This window comes from Fusarium mangiferae (assembly GCF_900044065.1).
Source record: "Fusarium mangiferae strain MRC7560 genome assembly, contig: FMAN_scaffold012, whole genome shotgun sequence".
Taxonomy (NCBI): domain Eukaryota; kingdom Fungi; phylum Ascomycota; class Sordariomycetes; order Hypocreales; family Nectriaceae; genus Fusarium; species Fusarium mangiferae.
Genome location: NW_024573932.1, coordinates 1,140,945 through 1,161,368, shown reverse-complemented (window position 1 = coordinate 1,161,368; position 20,424 = coordinate 1,140,945). Strand labels below are relative to the sequence as shown.

Genomic DNA, 20,424 nt, shown 5'->3' with positions numbered 1-20,424 from the left:
CGATGTATATAAAAGGAACGAAAGAAGCTTGAGAAACACGTATCTCGAAAGCAAAGAGGTCAGAAAAGAACGTCAAGACACAGAAAGAAAGACCGGTGTGGAGAGGAAGACAAGACGAGTTTACATGCGCATTGTTCTATATATACGGCTCTTATGAGTGGAGTCCTCCATGTTAGGGGAGACAGAAACGAGATGTGAGGACCGGATGTTTCCTGTTCACCTCGGGGCTCAGTTGCCCAAAGGGGTACGGAGAACATGGGGTAGAATTGTGTTGCATGAATCAAAGGCTGGGCGGGCGGGTGATGTTCAGGGACGGGAGGAGCATGACTGGATGGTTTGACGTGATGGGTTTATGGGAATGGAGCTAGCACTTCGGGATAGGTACGCCACAAAACGAGAGGGCAGGGGTTGGAAGACGCTATGTTTTGAAGATTTGTTCTGGAGTTGATTCGTTGTTGAGAGGAGCTTTGATATGGAGCTGCAGAAGCCAAGCCTGGAGTTGATGCTCTCTGTAGTACTCACTACCAACCACGATGTGCCAAGTTCGTCGTGTACAGCGCATTCATGCCTAACATTGACCAAGATAATGCACTCTCACCAACCTCAAGATGACTTTCTTCACAGAAAACGTGCGTGGCAGCGTATGAACCGGGGCTAACTAGTGCCATCGGAAATAAACCAGGGGGTCAGAGAAAATATGGATATCATTTTCGCTTTCGCCGACCAATATGAACCCCAGACCATTCATACCAGACAAGAAATTCATCTCCGAGAAGAAAATACTCTTGAATTCTGTGAAATTGTTTGTGAAAATAAGGTAACGACTTGGTGAGCGGTTACTGGTGGTGGACATGGATGGTGCTTGGATCTTGGCAGGTACATGAAACAAAACCGTGAGAATCATTAACCAACGAGGAAAAGAAGCCTACGCGGCTCAAGAAAGGAGGTGTCAGGGATGAAGAGGGACTAACAAGGACATGCTACAGTCTGATAAAGACACGATATTATGCATATAGTTCAATACTGAATATCTCAGTCATTGTATTTTTAGAGGTGCTTCTTTGTATCATAATGGTTCGTTGCCATTTTGAGAAAAGTGCATCTCGGCTACCGTGAGACAATCAGTTAGAGTTTATGCTACTGTCAATCATTAAGACGATCTACGATTCGGAAAGTCAAATGTATTGAGCAGCGGGGTTTTGACTGAGGCTTGGCTTTTTGGTAGTGTCGAGAACTGGTAATTAAATTTCCGACGCCATGTGTTTCACGATTTGACAGGTGAGGCCAGTCACAGCCTCAATTGACAGATCACGGCCCAGCAACGTGTAGTCAAGTAAATGGCTGTTTCATTATTACTGTAGTTGAGCAAGTCGATCAGAAATAATTCTCGAGTCGTGGTTAATTGTAGATGGCTGATCCATCGCAGATTTGCCACGATTCTCGGATATCTAACACCATGCGTGATCTCGACAATCAACTGTCTGTGCTGGTGTCATTCACTTCATCCCCCACTGATCTACCAACCTTATCAAATCCTATATATCCCCATGTTACAGAAGAGCCGGTTCATCTCTCTTCGTGAAGCATTACCCAAGACGGTCCTGCAGCCAAGCACCATGATCAATGCTCACCCCACACGATGAATAGCTTAACGGTTCAGCTCATATCTGTGCATGATCACGCCTGAAACTAGTCACTTCAGCTCATTCAGCGCGGCACCTGAATCTCCGGAATATAGCGGTTCTGAATTTAGAACACCTCAATCAGCAGACATCTGCAATGGCTCCAGATCACCGAGTCTCTCGTTGAGCTGCACAATTGTCTTCTCAAAGACCCGTGCCGCATCAAGCTGGAGCATCATCTCATCATCGTCCTCCACGCCTCCCCATCCCTTGATCCCCGGTTCTTCCGCGTCTGTGTCGGTATCTGTCTCTGCTTCTTCATCCTCTTCGTCTTCTTCAGCTGGATCTCGCATGACTTCCACCATCAAAACGCGACATTGATCAACTAAACTTCGGCACCGAATCATTTCTGTCGTTGTCATGCCACCGCGTAGTCCGTTCTCAAATCCGGGTAATGTCTCGTGAGTTTCGATGTCTTGGCCGGAAAGAAGACTTGCGAAGCAGTGGTCTAGTTTGCGGAGTATTGCGAATGAAGCCTTTGGTGCGGGAGGGAATGAGCGGACATAGCGTGTGAAGTCACTTGTGAGACGTAACAAGAAGGGTATTTGGAGGGATGCTGCCCATTATTAGTGTTAGACTTCGATCCATGGATTTGAGTGACTTACGAGTGCCTGATTTCCACAAAATATTGGTGATGCTATCGAGATCTCGGCATACTTCGCCAAATCTAGTATATCCCACCACTGTATCGCCGGGTTCTGGATTGCCAAACTTCTTGACATATCGCCGTGTTACTAGTAGAAGTTGTTCCTCGGCATATCTTCGCACCATGAACTCTTTACTTGAGTTGGGTTTCAGGGCCTTCGTTCTTGGTGTAGGAAGACCTTGGATGTTTGAGAATGATGAAGCTGATGAGGGTGCAGGTGAAGGAAGACTTGCACCAGCAGGTGCTGGCAAGAAGCCACCGGGGCCTGGGGATTCCATTTTCAATATTTATGTCCTTTGCGCGATGAAGTTCGGTTTATACGTGCAAGGTAAGTTGATGAAAGAAGAGTGAGCACAAAGGGTGAATGCCGAGAGTGAAAGTGAAGCACTGTTGTTGCCTCTGTCTTTGCCAGAACGAAAACTTATTTACTATCAAGAGGGTCTTCAAGAGATTAGGATGAAGTCTTAAAAAACAGGTATAATTCTTTGTGGGTGGATTTGATGAATTATATACGGCGGTTATGACAAAGAGACTGTTCCAAGCATAATTAATAAGAGCAGCCGCGATAAAGATGACGAAGGTGTTGGCGATACTCAGTCATGGTGGGGTAACTGCCGGATTCGGTACGTACTCGGTTTTTGTAGTGCCCAGGAGCTGGACCAGCATAAACAAGTACAAGTACGATTGAGATAACAAGTCGAGACTTTTGAGCAAATGGGATAAGTTTGACTTCCTATAATACTGCTTCTAACTGAACTTGATTGGAATAATACTGCATTCCATCTTTTCTGTAGGCTTTGAACTTCCAAGTTGCATCTCACAAGCGCGCGTCATGTGACTTTAGCCGCTATCGCGCTATCAGTGGAAAAGCTTCATTGCGAGCTGTACCGGAAATTTTCGCTCCAATTCGACGACCAGACCAACGACAACCACGCGCCCGATTCTTCTCTCGACTTAGAGTCATCACGAACCCATAAACCTCGTATACCCGATCATATAATCACAATGCCTCCCAAGCGCATCCAAGTTGAGCCTCGCGGTCGCCGTGCCCCCAAGGGCTTCATCGGCTCCACCTATGACGCTCTTACCTCTCCCGACAACGCCGCTGTCGTCCGCAGCATTGCCATCTTTGGTGTAAGTTTGGTCTTGCGATCTTGAATTTGAAGATGAACCAGTGCTGATGAAGGAATTAGGCTGTTGTGACATTCTTGTCTAGCTCTTGGGGCGAGATCCTTCTGCCTCCGTAAGTTGACCCGGCATGCGAGCCTCGACGAACACGAACTGATCCCTCGACAGCCAGTAAATGACGCCGCAACGATACGCGATCAAGAATTTGGAGGACGGGAAAACAGTCATGAGTAGGGATTGCGCATCCCTCATGAACTACATAATCGAAATACTTGTACATTAGTTGGCGTCAAGTGTACGTTTAGACACGATGGGATTTCAAGGTTGGCCTGTGCCTGACTTGGGCATTATGATATGGGCTGTATAGAAATCGACATGGCCGTTACGGCTGGGGTTGGAAATGATAAGACGTCTCCCCTACTCCTATTTGGCTCCTAAGGCTAGGTCGAATGCTGTGAAGACTCGCCTTTGTTATGCTAACCACAACAGACTGGAGACATTTATTTCTGAGGATACGGCTTGCGGTGCATATGTACCTTGCCGTAGGTTCCAGTGCTAGGTAGCTCGGTAGGCATGTGCATCGTCGGTATCGCGCTTTCCTTGCGGTTTATGCGATCGGGCGAGGGTGTTCCTTCCCTCTGCAATCATGGCCTTACCGTCTCCAGCTGCCAAACTCATGACATCTCTGTCGATTCTACAATGTTATTCCAGGCAGATTCATCCTCATCTTTTGAACAGACTTTGACGGCATCGACATTCGACACTTTCTCGTGATATTATACCATCAAGACGTGATCTTCATCAATATCACAGCCTCGCCCGTCTTTGGAGGCCGCCAACATGAGCACGCATTCGTCTTCCCGCAAGAATTCACCACGCAAGTTCGTCTCCGAAAGCTCAGATACCCGCAGCTTGACCAGCAGCAAGTTCGCCCAGCTTCTCTCAAAGTTTGAGGTTCTTGAAGCAGTCTCCTCCGTTGGCAGCCCCCCTCTTCCTTCATCAAAGACGAAGCCCACTTCTGCCATCAAGGTCACCTCGACAATTGAGCAAACTTCATCAAGCGCCTCGAAGCCATCATCTCATTCATCGACAAAGAGACGAGAAAGAGGCTCCACTGGTTCTAGCCATGTCTCGTCTGGTCGTTTCGTTCCTTCAAGCCAAGAACCCTCTCGTACCCGTCGAGTAAAAACTTTTGGTGCCCAGTCGCCTGTGATCTCGACTAGAAATACGGACTTAAAGGCAAGGCAAAAGTCTGTGGCAGAGAGACGAATAATGTTTGAGGCTGCAGACCAACAGGCGCGTATGTGTTTCGGGTGTATCTTCTGTAGGAAAGCATTGACTGTCTGATAGAAATAGAAGCCTCCAGTCCCACCCGTACTTCTATTCCTCGTTCGCCATCAAAGCTGGCTCATTCCAAGAGTTGGCAATCGGTCAAGACAAGGCGGTCAGCCGCAGAACCACGAGCAGACGATGTTCCCACTACGCCGAATTCAATGCACGTTGCAAAGACATTCTCGCCCACGTCTCGTATTGTTCCCTCACCTCGGACACTCCTGGCTTCTGACGATCCTTTTGGCACATGGCGATCTCCTTTGAATCGGCCAGACGACTCATGGACCTCTTTCAAGCGTAACAGTCTCGTCATGAGTGCGCCTGATGCGAGTCCAAGCTACATCAAGTCTCAGTACACCGAAATGACACCATCATCTGTGCAGGCGGTATCTACGAGTCGATTCAAGCTTGATGATACTCGTGATGATGTTTTTGTTGATAAGAACGAAGTCGACGAAACCCGGCAGAATGGCTGGGTGCGAAATGCTCGCAAGATAGCATCTTCATTGTCAAATACAGTCGCTGCAGGAGGTTCAAGCCTTCGAAGGAAATCTCGTGGATCCCATGATGCTCCCAGCCAATCCGCGAGCAATAACAGCGGTCTCATGTCTTTCAGGTTTGCGAGAGCAAGTACCCCAAGTCGCTCAAGCCTACCACGTTCTAGGATTTCTAGTCTCAGGAAGCAGTTTGATCAGTTGGAGGATCAGCCAGTGGCCCCTGTCGCTCCTCTTGACACCAAAAGGCGCGAGTCAATCCTTACCAAGAACAAGGCGCCTAACTCGCCATCGAAGCATCCTCTTTTGGTATATTCCGATTCTTCGGAGTCCGAAATATTGAATGCGCCAAAATTCAGGTCCAAAAGTTATGCTCCTCGTGGGAGCCGGGCTACGGTGGAAAGTCCACAAACTCCTGTCGGTCGGCGTGACACAGAGAAACACATTTCACCGTTGAAGCAAAAGATCGACCTTTTTGAGTCCCTTGATCGCCAGGTTCCTCCAATTGATTCTCCTCATCCAATCGACACTGGTAAGCAGCCTATGTTCAAAATCAACAAGCGGAAGAGTTCTGTTGTTGGTCCTCTGAGGACCTTCAAGGGCACCCTTCGACGGATTTCTACATCTTACCGAAGGATACCCTCAGAATGGAGCACTACAAGTTCGAGAGACATCGCCCCATCCCAACTTAGGGGCTCCGATGATGATACTGTGGTGCATGATGGTCAGGCTGCTGAGTTTGCAAGCAACGAACCGCTATCACCCCATTCAATTGATGCTATCCCCAGTCAGCCCGTTCTTGGTCAAACTCTCCTCACCAACGAAATCATCTCACCTCTTTCGCTGGGAAAGCCATCGTCCCTCCCTAGAAGTTCCATCACCCAGGCAGGCTTCAACATAGATGGAGAGGCAGGACTTAGTGTAGCGCCGCCTCCTTTGTTCGCAGAACCTCAAAGGCGGTTCTCTCGCACCAAGTATGCCCTCTCCCGAGCGGCAAACCGGTTCTCTCTGCCCGACATTGAAAAGGAACTGGAACTCGTTGAGCTTCTTGAGAATGATCGTCAGACTGTACCCGCGCACAACACATTTGTCTCCAAGGTAGTCTGTGAGTTGGAGCAACCTCGACCGGTACGCGCAAATGAGCTGAAGCGACTCGTTAGTTTGTGCAAGGAAAAGTTCAGAAGGATTTCAGGAGGCCGCAGCGAATAGATAAATGCCTCATCGCACGAGTTCCAGATGAAGGAGTAGGCTTGGCTATGTTATCTTGGTGCGACTCGGGCTTGGATGGTAGCTGTTATACAGTATATAGTGTCAATCACTCACATCACATTCTGACTGTCTTACCTTGCAGCTGATAACATAGCACTCTGAAACTAACACTGGACATCACAGTGGGCAAGGCAGGGTTGGCAATCTGAATGTATTCATCGCTATTGTGCGCTTGAGCGCTTATCCATCTTTTAACTAAAGAAGCAACGCATGGATAGCATCGTCCATGATTAAAAGCCATCGATTCAAAAGAGATATCATAAACTAAAGAAAGTAGGATGCGAGTTATCTCAAGCATCGTCAACCGCATTGGGTATGAAAGCTGTTCGCTAAGAAAAGCAGTAAAACGAAGAAAGCAACTTGTGCCGATACGCCGCGCTAGAAGTTTTGTTTTGGTCGAAAACATGAACATGTAATACCATTTACCAAAAGCAGTCTTTTCGTGGAATCTGAAATTGAAGAGGGTGGCCTAGATCCGCTCTTCACGTTGCAAGAAGGCTTTGTCAACCCGGACATGGTCTCCGTCGATCTTGCCGAGCTCAACATCCTCGGGGTTGATGTGGTCGCGAGACGAAGTCCCTGCCTCACAGCGGGCGTACACGGAGACGTGAGGTCTGTCGGTGGCGCCGCTACGGTTAGTGCTGAAGCTGGGTGCCTTGAAGCCGGTGAAGGAGCTGGGCCCGCTGACGCCGTAGCGGATGCCGCTGGAGGCGCCGGATGAGTTGGCGCTGTTGGCGTTGCTGGCGGCGATACGTTGTGCGGCGAGGGTGCCGAGGGGGAGAATGACGGCGACGGAGGTGAGGGTGAGGGATGCTGCTTCGAAGTCGACGAAGTGAGCCCATTCAAGAGAGGCGAAGATGACTGTGGAGGGTTAGTGGGGAATTCGAGGGGTTGGGAGGGGGACTTACCTGGGATGATCATCAGGAGACCGTTGGTCATGACGAGGACCTCCATGGGGTTCAGTGTCTTGTAAGATGGCAGAATACCACGGTTGGAGATGAGATGCCAGATGAGCTTGATGTTGAAGATGGCGCACCACCATGAGATTGAAGACACATTCATGATGACCGTCCACTTGATGAGCCAGAGCATGTGCCACGGCGGAATGGTATCGAGATTCGCCTCTATCTGAACAGCCGTGAAAGCAATCCTCACACAAATCGTCATAAGAGAAATGACGAGTGAAAGACCAGCGATGATATACTTCCACAGATTCGGCCACAGCTTAACCATCGTCCAAGCCTGGCTCATGAGCATCGTCTCGATCGAGATGACGAGCAAGAGAGAGATGATATTGGCAGCAATGGCAGGTGCATATCCACTGGTAGGAATATGGCTAAAGTCATGAGACCAGAAGGGGTAAAAGTCGGCAAACTTGGAGATATTCCAGATACAAAGCAGAACCATTCTGACCGAGCAGATAACGAGACTAAGGATCTGAAGAGCGTTAAACGGTCTTTTGAACTTTGAAAAGGGCACCATGACGAGGAGAACGACGAGCATGACGAGACAGGCGCCGAGCTGTGTGGCATAGTTGATGACGGTGTTGACCATCATGCGACGCATCTCGTCAACAAGCATCACGGGGATGCTGATGGTGGTGTTTCCATCTGCTGCCAAGAACGTCACGTTCTGCGTAAACGGATCAAAGGTCGACATTGCGATCTGATAAGTGGTAGTAGTGAAAGGAGTGAAGTGTAAGTGAAAGGGGAGTTGGTTGTTGGTAGATGCTAATCGGATCTCAACGTGGCAAAGATGGATGGATATAGTTCACGAGCGAACGGAGAACTAAGAGGTCTGAGCTCTTCAAGATATATATAAGAGAGTAGAGAGAAGTGAAGTGAGAAGGCAAGTTTTGTATAACGCTGAAGAGAATTGAGAAAGTGGCAACATGGTTAAACAGATCACACCAGGCGAGAACGGTCTTGAAGAACAAACAGTTAAGCTAACTTGGCAAGCAATAATTAGATATTGTCAGCGGCAAGGAAGAATGTAGTCAAGGAACAGGATTTGTATTCAAAGGGTCTTATCACATTCAGCCAAGAATGCCAAGGTCGGTGGGGGTGAGGTTGGTCTTAGTATTGTTCTTGCATTTCGTGGCGTTTTGAGGCTTAGTATTGTTCTTTGAGCCCGCTAGACTCGTTCGGTGCAGGAGATCGATCCGTGCATATCTTGACAGGCCGAGAGCTAACGGTCTAAGCGACGGATTCGTTTCTTTTTCCCTGTGTTCCTGACTCCGTGCACGCCAATTGCCGTCATGCATGGGGGGAAGGGGAGTGGATTTGATATGGGGTCCAGTCTGATATCAAGAGTTTAGCTATCCGCTTTGGTCTCGATCGTTAGACTCTTAATCTGCCCAGTCTTTCTCAACCGTATCGGGAGCTGTTCGCCGTATCGATGGCTTGAGATCGCAAGATAGACTTCACGAGCATCCAGCTAGCCGGTCGACTCAATCGTTTGGCTTCGTTTCAAAAGTATGTTGTAATCCGCCTCTTACTTGTCGTAGTTTGCCCAGTGCCTGGCCACGTAACTGCTACTCCATGCACGATGCCAATCCTGGAGCTCTTCCCGGCTGCCAGCTGCAAGAACAATACTAAACCACCGCTTGGCAAGGGAGCTGCGTCAATCCAAATCTCGTATGGTATCCCGTCATGAGGCCAGGCCCATTCCTTGCCCAATCTTTCGCACAAGTGCTTTTTTCAGATACCATTCTCTAGCAAGAGTTCTTGTCGTCTTGGCAAAAACTGCTGGTGTAATGCGGCCGCGCTCGACAGCCCGTCCAAGCATGAATATGGCGTCACCTATAGCTCTCTCCTCTGCCACTAGTGTGTATAGCTGGTTTGCGACTACTGTGGGAGCTACAAGGAGCTCATCAACATCCGGAACAGGGTGGCTCTTGGATCCTTCGATCACTGCATCCGCTTTGTGAAGAGCATCGTGTAGAATGTTAGAGTTTGACGTCAAGACATTGGACAATTGTGTCAATTGGCCACCTTCAGCCTGGAAGGCTGGTATCGCTGACAGCATTGCTGTTCTTTGTGCCTGCAAACCAGCCATGCTTGAGTCGTTCTGCTGCCGGCTGCGCATCCTGATCGAATACAGTGTCTGAGCTAACTGTCGCAACAACGCATCCTTTTCGGGATTGGGCGGGATAGGAGGAGCCGCTACGGTACTATTTGGCAAACTTAACTCCAATGGCTCATCAAGTAGATCAGGAGGTGGTGGTGGTTTTGCAGGGCTTTGTGGTGGTGGAGCTGACTGGGCCGTCCATGCCGGAGGTTGTGGAGGCTGTTGATATTGCTGATGCTGTGGTGGCATTTGCCATTGTTGTTGTGACGGAGGCGCAAACGACTGGGTATCGTTCATGTATCCAGGTTGCGCAGCCATTGGCGGTCCAGCAGGCGGTATATGACGAGTCGCATACTGGTCCTGAGGGCGAGGTAATCTTGGGTCCTGTGCATTTGGACTTCCAACTTGAGGTGGCAGAGGAGGAGCTGAGTCGTACCGTGACATGCGGTTGGACTGCGCCGGGGAGCGTCCCGGGATTGGAGGTAAAGGCGGTCCATTTTGAGATTGTGTCTGCGCAGGCGATGTAGTCTGAGGGCCCTTCGGGGGTGGTGGAGGAGGGCGTGGCTGTTCTGAGGGATGCGGATCTTGTGTTGCAGGCCGCGAGGTTGATCCTATGCCAGGAGGCAGAGGCGGCACAGGAGGAGGTGTCGGATTAGCTTGAGCCGGAGGTGGTCGGGCCTGTGGTTGCCGAGCTACGACTGGAGGTTCTTTTGCGAAGATGTCGGTTAGGATGTTGAGAAAGTCCCGTAGGTTAGATTTCTGATCATTCTGTCAGCAACAAAACATCACAATGTAGTTGTGGCTTGGGGGCAACGTACATCCCAGAATTCAGCCCATCCCACCAAGTATGGATGATACACCAGACCCTGCGGATCGATATGCTGTCCCGGCCGAATCATCATGGTCTCAGTCGGCACAACGTATATCATGGGTGGTTCTCGCGGATAAGCGTGTGGCACCCATATCGAAATGGGGAAACGGTACGTCGTCCCGCGAAAATTAACAGGGAGAGTCCCCGAGAGATGAAGCAACAAGGCATTGGCGCCATTCGAGAACGCTGGTGAGGGTCAATATCCGAATGCGACAAAGCTGGAGTTTAGAGCGCAAGCTGGTTGGTAGCTCTATGCGAACGTACTGTGCACATCGGTTCGCGGCGACAGCGAGGGGAATCGGTCGAGAGCCTGCGCGACATCGTTGTAGGCACGATTCACATCGTGGTATTCCTGTAGCGCGTTCAAGTCAGCTCTTTTGAACGAGCGGGGGAAGCATGGAGGAGGAGATACGTACGCTTGTGAGAACGCTGTAGAGCCAGTTCAGCACATGTTGCTGGACAGGCATCGTGTTATTGGCCAAGTAACCCAAGTCTTTTATGGAGATATCAAGGAAGATGGAGCTCTTCACATCTGAGGTTGACCTTGAAGGTCGTCGTGAGATAGCTCGGTTCGATGTTGGTGGTTCGTGCGTCTTCCATGTTGGACCTCATGCAATCGACGTAATGGGGTACGTACCGTGCACCTTCCTAAAATCGACCCGAGCCGCGGATAGTGGGGGTGGGGGTTTTAAGACTTCAACACCAGCTGAAGTAATTGTAGTGAGAGATGGTGGGTGAGTACAGGTTAGTCTTCGCTATCGCTGAATATCGAAGAGGAAAGCTCTGGTATTGGTGGCCCTTGATTAGTACGTTGCCCGAGTTAATTACTCCTTAAGCAAGGCTGAGGAGGCTGCGTCAACGGAGCCGTGCATAATCTGGATAACCTCTGTCTCACAACGATTAAGTTTCGGGTGGTTGAAGCCATTTGCCTGTCACTTCCCACCAACATGACTGAAACATATCTGAAAAGATGACCACTTGGCCGTTGGTGACTTAACCACCAACAGCCAAATACTCTAGTTATCGAATACTATTTAGTAATGTGATCTGCGCGCCGGAAATAAAACCGAGACATTTCCCTCTAGCTGTAGGGTAACGAAAACCAACCATTCAGAGACTCAACTCTAACTCAACAACACCCTTCGCAATAACATCAATTAATAATGTCCTCCCATCAACGTTATCAAAACTTCAAATCCCAAGCCACAAAACATCACATGTAAATGTAAATTACAAATCTAAGCACCATCATATCGGCCGAAGACGGAGCAAGATCCGGCTTCACGTCCGCAGACAACCCGTTCTCTCCGCAACCTCTTTGGCATACAAGTTCACAACCAGGGAAAAACACATTATGCGCGCTAATTAAACCTTTTTGCTGCATCCATGTGGCGTTCTAGAACCCTCCCTCTTTACAGTGGTTCTCGCAACTGTCCACTCATCCGAATCGGCCAATCATGCTCTCTGCTCGACCGTTTCGCCGCAGAAACTAGCACGAGAAAACATAGGAAGAGTCATTTATTAGGCCTTGTAGTCTATCCCCAGAACTAATTTTTTTAAGCTGGCTCTTTCTTTGTTTCTCCATCATATCCATTATTTCACAACTACCGGCCTTGGCTTCAACTACCCCAGAGTTTTAAAAGCATCGTTGTTATTTCTTCTCTGATCTGATCCTTCCGGAGCGGCCCCACTATTCCGTCTCCGGTTCCCGGAACACGGCTCTTTCGCATCTGCTGATTCTCTGTTTCAGCCTGTGGCTTCTCCTCTTTACAACCTTCAACAACTTTTAGAGGGAATATTCACATAAAATGCTTCCCTCTATCCCAGTCCTAGCCGAGTACGGCATCTCGCCAACTCACGGCTTCCTCCCGGATACTCTTCCTTTAACCCGTCTCCCGGATCCATACTACAACAAATGGGAAGCCATCGCCGCAAACCTCCAGGCTCTTATTCTCAGCCGCAGACTGCGTGGTGTCATCGACAGATTGCCAGTTCTGTCGACAATCGGTCTTGAGCATGACGCTGAGTGGCGACGTGCCTATTCACTACTAGGCTTCATGGCCCATGGATATATCTGGGGTGGTGATTCACCGTCAGATAGACTTCCTGCATCTATCTCCGTTCCGCTACTGGAGATCTCTGAGCATCTGGAAGTGCCGCCTGTTGCAACGTATGCGGCTGTTTGTCTCTGGAACTTTAAACCCCTCTTTGTTGACGAGGATATCGATAACCTTGAGAATCTCGCCACTCTAAACACATATACTGGAGCTCTTGATGAATCATGGTTCTACCTTGTTTCAGTTGCTATCGAGGCTCGTGGCGCGCCAATTATTCCTTTAATGTTGACGGCTATTGCTGCTGCTCGTCATGGAGACAGTACTGCTGTTACGCGCTGTCTGCGCACTTTCGCAGAGCGTCTCACAGACTTGACGAATATTCTTCAGCGGATGCACGAGAGTTGCGATCCTACCATCTTTTATCACCGAATTAGACCCTTCCTTGCTGGGAGCAAGAACATGGCGGAGGCTGGCCTCCCCAATGGTGTCATCTACGAAGACGGTTCTGGCACTGAGGAATATCGACAATACAGCGGTGGCAGCAACGCTCAGAGCAGTCTAATCCAATTCTTCGATATCATCCTCGGAATTGAGCACCGTCCGACAGGCGAGTCTCGCGATCCCTCTTCAGACAGCGATCGAGGCCGTGCTGCGAACCGACACAACTTCATCATGGAGATGAGACGCTACATGCCCGGTCCTCACGCCCGCTTCCTCAACGACGTATCCAACGTCGCCAACATCCGCGAATACGTCGAATCCCACCACTCAGACAAACAACTCTGCCTCGCCTACGACGCCTGTCTCGCCATGCTAAGCGCCTTCCGCGACAAGCACATCGCGATCGTGACACGCTACATCATCAACCCCTCCAAGCAAGTCCGCGCGCGCAGCCGCTCCCGCAGTCCCGAAGTGACCCGCAACAAGCTCAACCTCGCAGTCGCATCGCGCAAGAACAAGGAGAACCAGAAGGGAACGGGCGGCACGGCGCTTATTCCGTTCTTGAAGCAGGCGAGGGATGAGACAGGCGAGCCGGCGGTTGAGGAGTGGACGAGGCGGTTTATGAAGAGGAAGATGCAGACGGAGGGGAGGAACGATTTCTTTTTGGGGAAGACATTGCAGGATGATGTTAGTCTGACGGAGGATGTAGAGATTAAAGGTCTTGCTGGGTCGTGGACCATGGACGATGAGATTGGTGGTATTTGTCAGTATTAGAGGACCTCATACCAATGAAAATGATGATTGATGGGTAAATTAGATGGATTGGGCAAGGGAGTAATTGGATAATTTATGGTAAATGCATATGATCAACTCATTGCAAGCGTTGGGAATAGATGAACAATACTACAGTGAACTGCAATCGCTTTTTTCCTATTATGTTGATACATGCTCATAATCTTTAGCAATGTTAATTAGAAGGACAATTTCCCTTCTTCTTAGCCCTACCAGTGTTGCCGTTCCATGCCTTCGATAAGTTTGTCCTTGCGTATGCCTCTGATCGTTGCCAGATCAATATACCTTATACCATACCATACCTAACAAAAACAACCTGTCGAGTCCTGACTCTGACAGGATTAGTTACCGAGTTATACATATTGTGTACCAACCGTCCAAAAGATGATCCCGAACGCCGAGACATTATGCTCTTGTCCCATGTACCAATACAAGGGCATTGCCGTGATAAACATAACGCCAGTCGTAGTACTCATGCTCATACTCATACAATACAATCTTCAGTCATCAACACATCTCGCCGCACACATTCTGCTTCGTTGATGCCACTTCGCTTCATTGGGGGTTATGGGTGCGTATCAAATCATTTACAACTCTTCTCGCCGCATCTTGCGCGTCTGTCACTAACCACCACTGCAGCCTCCACTCCTCATCCATCAGCCACGCCAAAACAATGAGCACAAGCAAACAGCCATTAGTAAGGAAGCCTCAGTACTCCAAAGGCTTCTGTCCTCACAAACTGTGCTGCTTGTCTGTTTGTTTGCCGTTCTGTAGAATGCCATCTTCCGCATCGAACGAATCCTTCATGCATCAGCGCAATCAGGAACCCGTTACCCACAAGAAACAGCATCCTATCCCCTATGATCATTGATCATCTGGCCTTCAGCCCACCACTCTCACGCACGCATCCACTGGTCTTTTCTGCCGCCAGGCGACAACACAAGCTCTCCCGAGGCTTAATCTCACCCGCATCCTAGCGGGGACATCTTCACTGATCAAAGCCTGAGTCTCTGCGCTTTTCTTTTCCAAGCTCAACAACCAACACATCGCCTCGCGGGGTATATCCTTCGCAGGGTGCCGTAATTTTCGAAAGTCGTTAAGAGCTACGTGACAGCGTCTGTCGTTCAAATCGTAGTAGTAGTCCTTGGGTGAATGATCCAAGGTTGTATCTGAGGAAAGGTGCCAGATAACGGACAAGCCGTTCAGGGACCCCCTAGTAACCAAGGATCCATGCAAACAAGTCTAGGTGAATGTTGGAAAAAGGAAATTCGTTGCTAGAAATCTTTCCTTGTCAAGTACCGACATTTCCTCGCGGGTCGTGATAGCAACGATGCTGCATCGACTGTGTGCCACCGCTGGAACAATGTGGCATCGCTCAAGTGAAAGATGAAAAAGAGGTTCAAAGATGAATTCGGACGGACCGAAAATGCCATGCAAGTCGAGGCCAGTTAAGTGGTGCTGGCAAATGCATGCTTCGGATCAAAGAACAAGAACCAAAACAAAGAAATAATTTGAGAGTAAGGATGTAGTGATATGTTCACGTGTCGGCATCAAAAAGAACAACTGTTGAAAAGCAAAAGTGTCGGCCATCCCAGACCGACGCCCTGGACCGCTGTTGGGACATACGCCACCAGGGGCATACACCAACAGCTAACTCCAGGATTTGTTTAAGCCACGGGAGCGATAGAAGCAACGGGAGGAGCAGGAACGCTGCTGATATCAACCTCCTGAGGAATCTCGCCAACACCGGGAGCGTTCTTCTGAGGGCAGTCACGGGAGATGTGTCCAGCCTCACCGCACTGATAGCAAGTCTTGCCAGCAGTGTTGAGAGGACCGCCGTTAGGAGCAGTGCAATCCCGAGAGATGTGACCGAGCTTGCCGCAGGCATAGCACTTCATGGCCTGAGCCTGGCAATCACGAGCAAAGTGGTTGGGACCACCACACTTGTAGCAAGTGGCAGGGCGAGGACCACCGGCGAAACCACCACGGCCGTAACCACCAGGGAAGCCACCACGGCCCATGGGAGCACCACGGCCCATAGTAGGACCAACAGGGTTGGGGCAGGCGCGCTATTACAGTCAGCTATGTTCATAATTCAGGGCAATGCCATTGCATACAGCAAGGTGACCGGGCTGGCCACAGTTGTAGCAGCGGCCGCTGGTGCCAGTACCGCTCAGGCGGAGGGTAGGGCAGTCAGCCTGGACGTGACCAAGACCCTGGCAGTGGTAGCACTGCTTGGCCTCAGTGGTTCGGGGAAGAGGGCATCCGTTGGACTCGTGGCCTTTTGGAAATTAGATCAAGTCTGTCTCAACATATCATTGGCACGTACCAGGCTGCTTGCAGTTGTAGCAGAGACGCTCAGCAGAAGAGCAGACCTCAGCGTAGTGGCCAACATTGCCACACTTGTAGCAAGCACGTCGAGAGAGAGAAGACATTTTGAAGATAGGTCTGAATCAACAAAGTTAGTTACAGTATTTAATGCAGTTTTTAGTTGTGCATTGTGGTGGTGTTGCTACTGCTGTGTATCTGCTGTCGCCTAGTCGCCAGTATGGATATTTTGTCGCAACTCCAGGGTAAATCAAAGCGGCATGTTCCATCGTGTCTTTGTTCAACATGGGATGATAGATGATACGTCCATTGGTTGAGGTCGAATATGCCCTTGAAGGCGTCGAGGACCCAAGGTCGACGGCGACATGGGGCTATTCCAAGTCGTCATAAGCTTCGTAGTGTCGCAAATGTCGTTGAGGCTACCGCAGCTCTTGTTGAACTCGGTTCCAATACTGAAGGTCGGAACAATGTGATTGTCCAATTGGTAGTCATATGATAAGCTCTGACAATCGCAGATCATCAACCCCGCACTTCGAGTATGCCGAGGGGCAACACCAAGATCAGAGCTCTCGAGAGAACCGGGAGATAAAAGGTGATATAGTTCGGATGCGGACCGTTGAAGACCGGAGCTTGCGCCGGAATATCGGGTCGTACACGGAGGCCAAATACGGAAGGCTTTTGGAAGTGGGTTGTCGTGAGGCCGAAGCTTCAAACGAGGGATTTCTTGCATCGACGGATTTGAGAGCAAAAAACGAGGTTTGAATCGCAGCAAAAATTCGATATTGATTATGTGTTCGATAAATTCGAGAACGGGGGCCAAAAGTATTTCGGTATTTGCGATAGGCGAGGCATGTCGAATATGGGCGTTGTTGTCGCGCAAAGGAGGGGCAGCAAAACACAGCAGCAGCACAAAACCAAAAACCGCAACGCAGCAACACACGCTCTAGCATCAACATACCTTTATGGACTCGGAGGGAGCTTGATGGGTAGGTATAGTAAGAAAAGGGAAAAGTAAAAAACAACGATGATCCAATAAGTGGATTTTGTTGAACAAAAATAATGAATAGGTAGAGAGGTATCGAGACACCGAAAAAGGGCACTTCAACACCAAAGAGAAACAGTATTCGTTATGTATGGTTCTTTGTTTTGTCCTAAATGGAATGGGAAAATGGGAATAATTTTTCGAATTAAAAAATTTTCAAAATGAGGGGAGCACCCAACCGCGGGCACACACACAGCGCCAGGAGCGAATGACACACACTGCCTGCCATTTCTTCACCATACGACTGGACAACCCCCCGACCCCCGAGACTGACACTAACGAGGCCTAAGTCGAGTTACCACCCACAAACGAGTCGAATCAGAACGGAAACGGGATCCATTATGATGATTGTGGATGTTTGGGATGTGGGGAGGGGGCGACCTCGACTCAGGCTTGCTCAGGCTGGCTCACTCATCGGCGCGACTGGGGGATTTTCGGACTAACTTAAGAGGGAGGGAGGGGGAGGGGAAATGGAGTTGGTACATATTGAATTGCCTCGGTGGAATGGATATAGCTGTGCAACAGTCGCTGAACCTCAAGCCTGAGTGAGCTCTGAATAAGTGTAGAGCGTGACTTGTGATTATACGCATCAGATAAAGTAGCTCAAGCATAAATCAGTCACTGTCCAAGATCAATTCATTCTCATAAACTCACTCAGTCAAATGCAGAATCTCCCTTCACCCTCGCTTACCATCACACACGCTCTAAACGCGCTGAACTAAAAGGACAAAGGGCAGAGAAGCCACTGACTGGGGGTCGAGTCTACGCTCCAATCAGGACTTATCCTTGCCCTTCACATCTCACCTCGAACCTCTCTGCTTTAGGAAAGAATGGGAGTTCACTAGGGAGGAAGCGATGCTTTCCCATCTGGCCTTGCTGTGCCTGCCAAGCGAATTGATGAAGCACTGATTCACCTTAAGGTGTTCACGTGATACAGACAACCAACCTTATTCTCCAACTGGCCTATCATGCAAACGCAAAATGCAGATGGCTCCAACAGAATGCCCTCTCTAATACGGTCTTTGTTCCGAGCTGGAATTTGGTTGAACCCTTCTTTTGGAGAGTTTGATTTCCTGGCCCAGCTGCAGTTGGCAGGGGATGGGATATAACCGCGTGATGTCAAACCCCGGCCATGGCAACCCCACGCCTCTTCCGAGACTCGCCGCGAGATAATTACGCCCTGCTCAGTGCTCAAACGAGAGGGATAACCTGATCGCGAGATTGAGCAACCACCACCTGCTGAGTATCACTGCGACTGGGTCTCTAATTACCGATAGACAGGCACGAGCAACTTCACCTGAGAGCAAGCCTATAGTATTGCCTTTCCTATCTGGTATCTGGTATCTCATAACCTGAACCTCAATTCCTTTCAAAAGCAATACCATGCAAAACTTCGCTAATATGTGATATCAATGCTGCAGATACTCGTGTACGCTGATTTGACAATGCCTCTGAGAAGCTCTGGGTCTTCAAATGTGTCTTCGCTTTCATATAAACCATGCATATTGCTCGCTATTATGCCCTGTGAAAATTGTCCCTTGATGATTCCTACTCTGTTGGTACCCTAGCCACTCTACCAAGCTCCGATGGATGTGTTGGTAGAGGCACTTCAGTTGTAGGTGCTGTTGATCGAGGTTGCGCCTCGACTACATATGATATACCATCTTCAGACACATACGATGGTGGCCTGGGACCAGCTCGAGTATTAGGTCTTATTTGAGAAAGGTCCACGGCCTCATTGCGCTGCCAGAACAAACGATCGGGATCAACTCGCTGCAAATTATTAGCGTCATCCCGCCAAAAGTTACAGGCTAGATACATACCACTGTCTCGCGCCATCGCCCATAGGCTGGTGGTAGTGTCTTCGTCGCTTCACTCTCCATACCGACCGCTTCCTCATCCTGCGCAAGAACAACAGGAATGGGAACAGGAGGTACGGCATATCGAGGCGCGCGATACCGAGGAGGTCGATTTGCCCGCTCAGCGGCTTCGCGATTACTTTTTATTATTAGGAGACACAGTCTAATAAGACCGTGGAAGAAGAAGGCGGCGGCGAACAAGACGACAAGAATGAGCATGATGTTCATTTCGCGCGTGTTGACCTTGTGTGTCATGGAAAGGGCGAGATCTATTCCTGATCAGTATCATCATTACAAAGGTGGCACAATTGGGTCGTGACTTACAGACTGTGACGAGAATTATAAGAAACAGACCTGAAGTCAAACACCTCAGGATCTGTGCTCTCATGCGCCTCGATCGGACCCATGGTATACAGCCCAGGAAGAACTTGGGGTGTCGCTGATGACTTCTTCGCGACCTGTGGCGATCGCGCTCTCTTTCATGGTATTCCCTCCGTCTTCGATGCCTTCTAATAGTTGATCCACCCAGGATTTCAGAGAGATGTGCTTCCAATGGGTCTTGAGGAGGGCTTCGTTGTCGTCGTTGATGTCGCGATCGATGCGATTCTGAAGGTGCAGCCACAGGATCCGGTCTCGTCGGCGACTGAGGTTCAGCGATGGGTAGAAGCGGCGCGGGAGAAGCTGTGGCAATGCGAATATCGTCGGATTGTGGTGTGGTGTTGTTACGTCCCCATATTCGCAGGAACCCTGGTACAGCAAATCTTCGAGAGCCCCCAGGGCGATTCGTATTCGAGTCTTGAGACTTGACGCTCTCGATCTCGGCGAGATGAGCTTGTCCCGTCATTGAAGCAGGTTCTCTCCGACTCAGCAACCGTGACAGGGGCGGGGGACTCGAACGAGGTTCTTGTATGCTGTGCTGAGCTTCGACATCAACATTGACGTCGAGGTTGACGTCGCCTCCATTCGGACTACCACCTCGCTCCATCCTTGATCGTTGTATGAGATCAGCACGAAGCCTCTCCATGTCAGAACGGTTCAAGTCCATATTTCGACGGGGGCACCCGAGGCAGTATATAGATCCGTTACGACTCAGGTAAAAGCGACTAAGGCGGCGCTATCGTGAATTTTCAACAGAGTCCACGGGAGAACATAAAAAGAACATACGATAAAACTACACGCTCAACATGAAAACTTGTACCATCTCGGTCATTATTAGTAGAGAAGGAACAAGATATACAACAAGTAAATAACAAAAAGGGCTCAAGAACCTGTCTTGACTTTTTCTGAGACAACAAACGCCAAAAGGGACCGAACGAAGACGGCAGCGAGAGACAATAAAAGAGGGTCAGGCCTCGATAAAGCAAAAAATGGCCCCGGCTTCAGTCATGATCTAATTATGTTAGTGGGCAGATGG

General features: G+C 49.5%; 8 protein-coding genes across 8 annotated transcripts; 3 read left to right on the top strand and 5 right to left on the bottom strand.

Moving 5' to 3' along the window:
- Nucleotides 1-1,759: 1,759 nt before the first annotated feature.
- Nucleotides 1,760-2,606, bottom strand: FMAN_08131 (uncharacterized protein; the record flags this gene model as incomplete). The annotated part of the gene is made up of 2 exons (XM_041821570.1): nt 1,760-2,238; nt 2,288-2,606. 2 exons carry the CDS (start codon nt 2,604-2,606, stop codon nt 1,760-1,762), a joined length of 798 nt encoding a protein of 265 aa, XP_041687337.1.
- Nucleotides 2,607-3,333: 727 nt separating this feature from the next.
- Nucleotides 3,334-3,631, top strand: FMAN_08130 (putative TOM-6 tom6 protein (translocase of the outer mitochondrial membrane (TOM) complex); the record flags this gene model as incomplete). The annotated part of the gene is made up of 3 exons (XM_041821569.1): nt 3,334-3,462; nt 3,522-3,571; nt 3,625-3,631. The coding sequence occupies 3 exons, from the start codon at nt 3,334-3,336 to the stop codon at nt 3,629-3,631; spliced, it is 186 nt and encodes a 61-aa protein (XP_041687336.1).
- A 665-nt stretch (nt 3,632-4,296) lies between these two features.
- Nucleotides 4,297-6,491, top strand: FMAN_08129 (uncharacterized protein; the record flags this gene model as incomplete). Its single annotated transcript, XM_041821568.1, has 2 exons — nt 4,297-4,756; nt 4,816-6,491. The coding sequence occupies 2 exons, from the start codon at nt 4,297-4,299 to the stop codon at nt 6,489-6,491; spliced, it is 2,136 nt and encodes a 711-aa protein (XP_041687335.1).
- Nucleotides 6,492-7,020: 529 nt separating this feature from the next.
- On the bottom strand, nt 7,021-8,210 carry FMAN_16197 (putative pheromone receptor; the record flags this gene model as incomplete). Its single annotated transcript, XM_041821566.1, has 2 exons — nt 7,021-7,412; nt 7,460-8,210. 2 exons carry the CDS (start codon nt 8,208-8,210, stop codon nt 7,021-7,023), a joined length of 1,143 nt encoding a protein of 380 aa, XP_041687334.1.
- Nucleotides 8,211-9,200: 990 nt separating this feature from the next.
- FMAN_08128 (uncharacterized protein) lies at nt 9,201-10,958 on the bottom strand (the record flags this gene model as incomplete). The annotated part of the gene is made up of 4 exons (XM_041821565.1): nt 9,201-10,379; nt 10,439-10,677; nt 10,756-10,843; nt 10,908-10,958. 4 exons carry the CDS (start codon nt 10,956-10,958, stop codon nt 9,201-9,203), a joined length of 1,557 nt encoding a protein of 518 aa, XP_041687333.1.
- A 1,341-nt stretch (nt 10,959-12,299) lies between these two features.
- FMAN_08127 (uncharacterized protein) lies at nt 12,300-13,763 on the top strand (the record flags this gene model as incomplete). The annotated part of the gene is made up of 1 exon (XM_041821564.1): nt 12,300-13,763. One exon carries the CDS (start codon nt 12,300-12,302, stop codon nt 13,761-13,763), a length of 1,464 nt encoding a protein of 487 aa, XP_041687332.1.
- A 1,685-nt stretch (nt 13,764-15,448) lies between these two features.
- Nucleotides 15,449-16,216, bottom strand: FMAN_08126 (uncharacterized protein; the record flags this gene model as incomplete). Its single annotated transcript, XM_041821563.1, has 3 exons — nt 15,449-15,850; nt 15,899-16,062; nt 16,111-16,216. 3 exons carry the CDS (start codon nt 16,214-16,216, stop codon nt 15,449-15,451), a joined length of 672 nt encoding a protein of 223 aa, XP_041687331.1.
- A 2,483-nt stretch (nt 16,217-18,699) lies between these two features.
- On the bottom strand, nt 18,700-20,055 carry FMAN_08125 (uncharacterized protein; the record flags this gene model as incomplete). Its single annotated transcript, XM_041821562.1, has 3 exons — nt 18,700-18,924; nt 18,975-19,279; nt 19,335-20,055. 3 exons carry the CDS (start codon nt 20,053-20,055, stop codon nt 18,700-18,702), a joined length of 1,251 nt encoding a protein of 416 aa, XP_041687330.1.
- Between the last annotated feature and the right edge of the window lie 369 nt (nt 20,056-20,424).